General features: G+C 36.9%; 1 protein-coding gene across 1 annotated transcript; it reads right to left on the bottom strand.

The window, feature by feature from the left end:
* Nucleotides 1-348: 348 nt before the first annotated feature.
* LOC108572328 lies at nt 349-3,615 on the bottom strand. The gene is made up of 9 exons (XM_017934541.1): nt 3,501-3,615; nt 2,736-3,319; nt 2,369-2,669; nt 1,594-2,095; nt 1,263-1,421; nt 1,023-1,198; nt 731-937; nt 637-660; nt 349-428 (listed from the first exon to the last, which is right to left on the bottom strand). The coding sequence occupies exons 1-9, from the start codon at nt 3,613-3,615 to the stop codon at nt 349-351; spliced, it is 2,148 nt and encodes a 715-aa protein (XP_017790030.1).
* Between the last annotated feature and the right edge of the window lie 6,161 nt (nt 3,616-9,776).

Below are 9,776 nucleotides of genomic sequence, written 5' to 3'. Positions count from 1 at the left end.
CAATTCAGTAATCTCATTTCGGTACTGGTAAATGTAAAAACTCGCGTCGACGTTTTTAAAGTACACTTGAGCAAATTAATTCTTCAAAATTCGCTGGTATAAAGGGAAATTAATGACAGTATTAACGAGGTGTGACAATTTCGTCACAGGAGTTCAGACAAAACATGAAGGAACGCTAAAGGCTGCGCAGTGGAAATCCACTTTTACACATATCGCATAGCAATGACAATTTTTCTTTCTTTCTTTTTTAACTGCAATAACAACGACAGTCTAAATCACTAGCACCGTAACGTGACAGTTAAAGTGTCGTTAAACGCACTTTTCCTTTTTTCTTCCTTTCCTAATTTCTTAATAACGGAATTGACCTTTTCTACCCATACCGTTGTGGTACACCCTGAGCGGCGTGTAGTTTCCGTTTCCGTTCATTGCTGTATACAAAACAAATAATTAAAAAAAAAATCATTACACTGAAGGGAAATGTAAAATACTGTAAAGCTATCAGAGAATAAATAAATTATTAGTCAGTAAAGAAATTTCGTTTTCTTCATTGGAAAACTGAAGAAATTAAAACAGCTGCTTTAAAAAAAAAAATTATAAAATTCACTTAGACCATTTGAATGATTTCAAGGTACTCACTCAGTTCATACTCCTTAATAGCAGCTTGTGTATAACGAATGAAATACAGGTTAGTTGTAAGTGTTTACGTATACAGATTAAGACAATTGCTTACCCTGTACAACAGTGGGTGGTTGTCGTGGACCTTGTATAGTGTGCGCATGGCACCGTGGTTTCAATAGGCCATGATACAGGACGAAGTATAAAGCAGCGACAGCCGCGGCGGCGACCGCCATGCAACGGTAAACGAATCTCAACGAGTCAACGATATTACCTTCGTCGACGTTGATGTAAGCACCGATCACGGCTCCGATGCATCGACCTATGTTAAGTCAAAAACGTTCAGAACGTTACTACATATGTTAAATTGATTAAGCGATTCGCAAAGTCGCATTGGAAATTCGTACCAACGCAGAAATGCGCAATCACAGGCAGTGCTTGGGCAGTCACAGTTAAATGACGTGGGACGAGATGTCTTAGATAAAGAATAGCGGTAACCCACATGATGCCTAACGTGAATACTTCGAGGGCCTCTGAGATCAGAGACCACCACGGTTCTGCCACGAGACTTAGACCAGTAAACCTGAAAAGTGTCAACGTTGAAGTTAAATCTTGCTGTTATTTGCGTTAAGCAAAAACTTACCTACCTAATAATATACACAGTAAAGGCAGTAATAAGAAGATTGCTGTGGCCACAGTAGTCAACCAGATGTTCAGACTTCCAGAGGAATAGAAATGCTGGTACCGCCCCGACGGTCATGGCTACGCCAATGGGGAGTTCGTCACCCCCTAACTTTTGCAAATGCCTAAATAAAACAGTATAATATTTTTGTCGTTAAAAATAGAAATAAGAATAGAGAAGCAAATTGGCATTTAACTGCTTTTAAACTACTTTTATCGTTACTTGACTAATTTAAGATCAGTTTACTTACTTCATCCCGCATAAAATCATTTTAAACGACTGATAAAAGTTCTTACAAAGGTAAGTAGCTGTCCATGGCACTCCAGAAGGTTCCCATGACGATCAGTACAATTACCAATGCGGCAGTTTCGCTGCCGTATCTCTTGATAGCGCTCATAGGAAGTGCCAGCATGCCGCTTCTAGTATGCCACCACCATTCTGGCGGGCTGAGAGGCATACCGTTGGCGCAGAGAGCGACAAGGGCTGCCAGAAGCATCATCGCGGCATGCATACCGATTGGTAGATAGTAAAAAGAGTTCAAGTTTTCTATAAGAGTACACAAATAGCCGGTTAAGGGGCCAAAGATGGCAAACCCAAGGGAACCAAAGGCTAATTGACGACCCACGTCTCCACGCCCGCAGGACGTTTCTCTGGTTGCTATTACAACTGCGGCATCGATCAAAGCCACGGCTGTCGTTGGGAAAATGTCAGCTGCTGAACGAATGGCCAAGTACGTCCAGAATACCAAGTGCGACCAATCTTTTGTCTGCTGACACTGACTCTCTACGAAGACACTGTCTGAAATGAAATAAAATTGTTCCATCAAATGCAATAGAATATTACCAATACTATTAACCAACTCATATGCATAATTTGCATCACAATTCAAAGTTAGGAGATTGTTTCTACATGTACCATACCATGGAGAGCTTTAAAATGTAAAATTCATGTTTCATTTATATTTTATCTTTTGAAAATAAACCTTCTGGTTTTTAAAAAAGGTGTGCTGGAATTGCTGTTTGATTGTATCAATAAATTCTTGAAGTACAAAGGGTTTTAAATTGATATTACCTGGAAGAGTATAAGGATCAACTAAGTCACATTCAATGGAACAACTCTGATATGCTTCTGCCATCGCAGTTTCCAGTTCTGGAGGTATACGACAAGCAAAATACTCAGACAGAGGATATGCACACCAATCTTGATCTCTTACATTATTCAAAGCCTGTCCTAAGGTGGCATTTATGGCCAAGTTGCCAGAATACTTAGTGTAAACATGACAGACGACATTGTCACCTTCTTTGAAGCACAAATGAGGAGGTTCACTGTCTGGCATGACAAACCTTCGCAATTTCTTTGTCTCCTCTTGATCCTATAACATGTTTCATGAATTTTAATTACTCTTGCTTTGTACTCTATTATGTTTCAATATATTCACCTGTATGTTCACCTGAGCGTACATTTCACTCTCAAGAGGAATCACAGTGGTGTCACCACTTCCATCTAGAACACCAAAGTCAGAATCAGTGGTCCCAGAAATGGTGGGCGCATCATTATTCTCAGAATGCCATCGTTTCAATCCTACTGGATAACAGGCATAATTGCAACCCTCTAATAGCAATGGTCCAACTCTGGTCTCGTCAGACCATCTGTGACAAGTAATACGATCCTTGCATCTCTCTTGCAAAACTACTGCTCCTGTTTTATCGCAATTGAACTTCAAACCGGGTCTCCTCTCTCTAGGTGGTTCGATACGATTCGCCGTTGGAATGAATATGAGAAAAGCGTAGAAAATAGCGGACAGGATGCAGGCAATAGCGATCATCACCCTTAGGTAACGACCAGTCGAAGATTTGTCGTTTCTTCCCTGATGACCAGCTAATTTGTCAGCGATTGGAGCAGCGATCAGAGGTCCCAAGATCGCGACTGCTGGCGAGATCATCGAGATCAATCGGATCTGTTCGATGCTCAGTCCCATTTCCGTCATGTGTAGAGGGAGAAACGGAAAGAGACATCCCAACCCTGAAATAATTATTTACTTATTGAAATTTGAGATGGAGCCAAAAAGAAATCAATGTCGTCTTATATTAGTGAGAAAAATTTAATTATGATATTATTGAGAAAAAATTAATCATGATATTATTGGGAAAAAATTGCAAGTTTAATAATTAGAAGAGAATTTTTTCAAATTCAATAAGTATACCTCCGAAGAAGAGAAACAATAGAAGTTTCAACGACAGAAGATTGGTGTTGACGAACTTCTTCTTCGGCAAGTCTTTCGACGTGTCCATCCTTTCCGTGGACGCTGTGATCGACATCTTAGATATATTCGTAAAATTTCTCGTTCAGAAACAGGTACAAAGGATTATCCGGAAGAGATTGACGACTGAAGAGTCGTCTTAATGTGTCGATGATCCTCCTTTCATCTCCATTCTTCTTGGTCCACTGTGTTTACGTATGTCTGAACAGAAACGACGACTTCTTCAGATAAAGTAGATCTTCAATGATTTAACAATCGAAGGGTAATGAAATATCGAAGGGTAATAATCAACTTAATTCCCGATCCATGAAGTGAACGAACGGACGAACGAACGGTTCCTTCGATTTTCCGTTTCCTTCGACGATACCGTGCAATTACACGGATCATCGTGAAACGAGGTAATTATAAGGCGATCTCGAACTCACTCCATCGGCAGCAGGATACAGAGGGATAGGCCGTGTTAGAACGCTCGATTTCCTGTTCTCTGGAGGCCTCGAATACTGCAATCAGAATGATTACAAACTGATAAACCAAATCACTGGAGAGTGTGAAAGTAACTTGGAAGAAACCTTCAAGGAAATGTTCAAAGATTCACAGTTCTCAAGAATCTTATTTTATCACCATTATTAAATTATCGAAGATTGTTTAAATAATTTAAAAATTATTTAATTAACTGAAAAGCTTGCTCAGGGACTCAAATTCATCTTAAACGGCCATTAAATCCTCGAATATCACGTTTATTACCGTCATTTTATTTCACTTATCGAGCAATTCCCTTCGTTCTACTCATATTCTCCCCTAAATCGAGATTCGACAACGGTTACTTTATCGTCCATCGCCCGTTCTTCCGGAAGCGTTCTTCGACTCGCAAATCACTCCGAAGATGGCGATGGTCTGATCTCGACACGAGTCGTACATACAAATATACCGTGGACTGTCACAGGTCGTATGTGCTCGAAACACAGGAAGACGATCAAAGAGAGGAACCGCTGGAGGAACACACGACGAGTCTCGTCGTTCATAAGTTATGAGGAACGAGAAATGAACCTGAAGAGAAGAGAGGATGATTGTCGTTTGGGGATATCGATTCTTTGGTTTCATCAAGGGACGACTTCCCTTGTTGATAGAGGGAGAAACTACCCTGGTTCGCATATCCTATGTGTTATTTGAAGGGTTCATTATGTGGTCTCTATTCGTGTTTGTATGGTGCACTGGCCGAAACGATTGAAATGAATGGAAGGCATGTGTAGTTTGCTGTATCTTTGTATTGAATTATTGTAATATACAGGGTGCTTTATAATATGTGAGACCCACTTCAGTAATGGACAGGGGATACAGAAACAACGAGAAAAATTCATATAAACATGTATCCTATTTCACCTTGTTTCAAAGTTATAGCTACTTTTGCGTTTCAAGAATCAGAGAGAGCTTATCTTCACAGAAGGTGCTCGAAATGATCATCCTCGGTTTGTATTTATAAACAATCCTCTGTATCATGTGAATATTTCTTGTCCTTATTGATTTCACACATTCTGTTGATTAAATTTACTGGTATCAGTTTATAGTGCAGTTTCAGTGCTTAGTTCTCTTACTAGAAGTACTTAATAATTTTCTATTTGCTGTGTGTTAGACGTTAAAAGTGCCTAATTAAGTAAATAACAATAAATAATTATTCGTATCAAGAAATGACAAACATGCATTTGATGTAAGGCATTCTATGTATGAAGGTAAGCATTTGCTTTGAAACAAGATCAAATAGGGCACATATTAATATAAACTTTTTTTCTTTGTTTTTGTCCCCTGTCCACTCCTTGTGGACAAAAGATGTTAACACATAGGTATATGGAAGTGGGTTACTTCTTTAGAAAAACAGAACTGATAACACAATGTATCATTTTAAGGGGGTATGCAACCATGGAAGCTTAAAAAAAGTTGGGTAAATCTAACGTTCTTTTCGCCTATAAATATTTAGGAAAAATTTTAATAGGGAACGTTAAGTAACATCTTAACTCTATTTTCATATTTTTTTTATTACTTCAAAATTATAAAATGGTATAGTTCTACATTGTGTTCAGCGGTACCTTGTTAGCTTGCACCCAGCAGTAAAAGTGACTGGAATATAGAAAATAAAAAATTTGTATGTCAACTTAAACAAATATAGATTATCTTAAATGCAGCGTAGGATTTTTCAATAATTTTGAAAATTGAGAAAATGGCGGCTTGTTAAAGACAAAACTATCGTTTTCGCTGAAAAAGAATCAACTCTGAATATTTAGAAAAATTTAACGAGTCAAGATTATTTTATGAAAAATAATGTGTACAAATTTCAAGATAAACGGATAAAGAATTTCGGAGATCTACCGAGTGCAAGGTCGGAATACATAGTTTCGAGAAAAACGCATCTAAAGTTTTCGGTTAATCTTTCTCTGAAATGAAAGAAAATTATTAACAATTCACTCTTAATCTGCGATTCCGTGTCCCTTTTGTCTCTAAAAAATCGTCAGATTCTTGTTTCTTAGCTGTTCTTAGCGGTTGTAGAACTTCTTTCGAATTTTCCGAAGCCCGAATCTCCGCATCTCTCTACCCGTCTATTTTTTCACAAATATTGTGTGCATTATTTCCAATCTTTAAATTCAGAATGTTTCTATAATCATTAAAAATACTAGCGCCACACCAATAAATGCCGCAATGTTAACTATACTTTCGCTACAAAATGTTGTTTTTGAAGCAATTGTCCAACATACTCTGTTGATATAATTTAAAAATGTACGGTAAGGTAGTTTTCCTAAAATTATGTCAGCAGACGTAAAAAGTCACATTAATGACAAGAGATTAAACGAAATCTTTCCCTTTTAACAGCGTTACATCGGGTTCTGTAACGACACGACGTGCAGTCGTTTTCAGTCCTATAACTTCGTCAATTTTTTAAATAAAAAAAAAACCCTCCTACCATAGTATTCTTCATACGCAAAACTTTGAAAGAAAGGCAAAAAAAATTTGGGATTTTTTGAAACCGACAAGGTTGCATACCCCCTTAATAAATGTATTTTTAAAGAGTCTCTACTTAGAGGATTTACCATCATTTTCTACACATTCTTTGAATCTTCTGTAGGTGATTTCCATCTACATATGTACAAATTTTTCATACAAGTATCAACATTGTTTTAAAGTACTCTGTATATTTATTTAAAAAAAGTATACTCGTTATATTAGATCGTTGTCTGTTTCAGTAAGTACGTTCTGTACTAATAATTATAAAAAGTAACAATAATTTTTTTTTCTCGAAAGGTTAGTATAATACTTAATGAATAATATAAATTCATAGATTTATGGATGACAGAGAGAATGGGGATTCCCGTGCATCGTAAATGCCCGTATTTCATCCTAAAATAAAGGAATTATTGTGAAGATTTTCAGAGACACAGAATGGGGCCAGAACAGATGAAGAATAATAGCTTGGGATCTAAACTTCTGTAGGTGTTTACTACAGACCAATTATTTACACTTTGATCTCTAACTCCTGTCGTAATCCTTTATCATTAGAACATAGAAGTATCTACGGTTCTAACGATAAAAGCTAGAATTCTAATAAAAAAAATAGAACCTGTCTCTCGTGATCGTGAACTCATGGCCACCGTTCCTGGTTCATTTCTATTTCACTCAGAAGGACGTCGAAGTCATGAATACCTTATGCTTCAACGCGTGAAAGATAATCTGCGATCTGCTGTTCAGTGAAATATTTTTCAAAGGTCGAAATATATACACGTAACTCAACACGCTACTAACGCCGCTTTTTTAACACCAGACAACCGACCAAATCCATAAAAATGACGGATTTCAGATTTCTTACTTGAAATTATAGAAATTATTGTATGATGATCTTTGTTGAAATAAAGACATGTATCTGTGTAAAAATGTAAATCATCCTAATTTCCTAAATATATCAGAAAAAGAAAAAAATATAGGTAGGGGAGACCGGGGCTAAAAGTTCCCGGGGTAAGTTGTTCCGATGGTTATATCTTTAAAATGAAAAGAGATAGGAATGTGCTTTCAATTGTTTTCGCTATGCGAGTCGATCACGCCACTCTGTCATCCATTTTAATAGCGTCTGCAACAGCGATTCTTGTGGTTTTAAGCAATCACCTAAATAGTTACGTATCAGAGAAGTAAATATTTTTCGGTCGTTACTTTTTGGTCTATTTCGATTATTTAACGCCGAAATTATTAATTGTTCTGTCCTTATGGGTCAAATGACATTTAAGAACACGTAGCAATAGTTTTTATTAGACTATTCCAATACATAAACAGAATATTCACATAAATTGCCACGGGTGTCGATTGGGGTTCTTTGTTCCGCTGGTTTGGTGCAGGTTAATCTCTGAAACGTCGACGACTTCACGTCTTATCCGCGCGATTTCATTCTTCGTCGTTCCATAGTTTGCCAAATGCGCCGAGTCGTGTGATGATTTTTAATATTGTTAGAAAGTTAATTAATTATATTAGGTTTAAGGTTGTTAATAAGTATAGATCTCGATAAATAAGTACAAACAGTTGAATGTAAGGCTAAAGCGAAAGATAATGTTCATGATTTTTATACCTACTGGTTTGGTTTTCTTTTAACAGTAATATATTTTGGTTGATTTGAACCTTAATAAATAAACATTACTCATAGAATTGTATTTTATTTCATCAGAAATTGAAATATTTCACTGAAAAGCGACATTTTTTTCTTTGTAACAACCCCAAGGCTGTAACAACTTGACCCACGACAACGTTAGAAGTTACGCTTCGCCGAGTTGCAAATAAATGGCTTCCTACGAAAAACTAATTGCAATATGTTAAATGTAAGCTCGGAATCTTAAGGTACAATAAATTTAGCAATAGATTAGTTAATAATGAAGAGAATAACTAGCGAGCAGGGGGTGATTCTACATGAAACACTGAATCAAAAATACTTCTTATGAAAAAATTTTATTCTACATTTTCGATTCAGTTTTTCACGTAGAATCACCCCCTTGTACCACCAGTTACGGGACACTCTGTATAAACGGAATGTTCACATAAATTGCCACGCGTGTCGATGGTGGTTAGTTGTTGCTGTAACTTGGGACAGGGGCTTGGGGGCTCCCCAAATATTTAACAGCGAATTTTATTAACATAAGAGCTTAGTATCCTGAAAATTTCAGATCGATTCATACATTTGTTCATAAGTTACGACAATAAATGTAGGTGAACCTATCATTTCTTAACACACTGCATAAGCTTGAAATCTTGAAGTACGATAAATGTAACAATAAATTAGTTAACAGTGAAGAGAATAACTACATTATTTCAGGGTCATTTTTTATGTTTTCTTAAAATTGTAACGTTTGACCCCAGTCTCACCTACCAGTATATACTAAATAATGTTAAGAAACAGAGATTGGTGTCGAAAGGCATAATCCACTTTCCTTGAAACAACGTCCTCCCTCTTTTTGCGTAATCGTCACTTCCTTATTTTCATCGCGTTTGTGGCCTTACCAGGAAGTATTTCACTCCTCTTTGATTCTATTACTCTGTCTTGCCCACGTATTCGTTCCACATAATGCGTTTCCTTGATTCTGGGAACGAGAATCCTTCAAATATAACCAGCAATGTTTCCGCTCGTTTCAAAGTCGTATTATATGTGCGTGGAACCATCGTGGGAACCCGCCATCTTGTCGGTCCTGACTGATCCAATGCACGCTCGAGATATATTCGGTGCAGCTGCACGTGTCAATTTATCATAGATCTGCGCGAGACGGTGTTAGAATCGATTATTTAGGGGAATATGTAGGCGAATGGATGTAAATAGGTACTGTGGCATGGTGTGGATCATCTCGAGTATTATTTATTGCTTCAATCATTGTTTGTTTCGCTAAAGTTGAGGAGAACTTCAACTCCTTAATGTTCGCGAATAATCGTCCAATATATGAATATTTTTAAAATTTTTCTTAGTTTCTGTATTACGTTATTCCTTCTATTATGGGTCGAAGTGGGCAAAGAATCGTTACTTCCTTATGTGCAATAATATTAGAACTTTTTTCTTCCATTTGGTGAGAACTGTTTACCCTTAAAATTCTGAACTCTTTTTTACCACTCTGTATACACTTATTAAACAATTTCGTTACAAAACAGAAAATTGATCATTTTTCACATATCAAGTTGGAAAAAATTAAAGAATTAAAGGGTTAAACTTGA

Source organism: Habropoda laboriosa, unplaced genomic scaffold, assembly GCF_001263275.1.
Source record: "Habropoda laboriosa isolate 0110345459 unplaced genomic scaffold, ASM126327v1 scaffold65, whole genome shotgun sequence".
NCBI lineage: Eukaryota > Metazoa > Arthropoda > Insecta > Hymenoptera > Apidae > Habropoda > Habropoda laboriosa.
Note: the sequence above shows the minus strand (reverse complement) of the source record. Positions and strands in the feature narration are given on the sequence as shown.

Coding starts and splice junctions, on each gene's coding strand:
- LOC108572328 (XM_017934541.1), bottom strand. CDS start 3,615: ATGTCGATCACAGCGTCCACGGAAAGGATGGACACGTCGAAAGACTTG. Junction 2,670..2,735: donor ACGCTCAGGTGAACATACAG/GTGAATATATTG, acceptor AACATGTTATAG/GATCAAGAGGAGACAAAGAA. Junction 1,199..1,262: donor TTTACTGTGTATATTATTAG/GTAGGTAAGTTT, acceptor GACACTTTTCAG/GTTTACTGGTCTAAGTCTCG.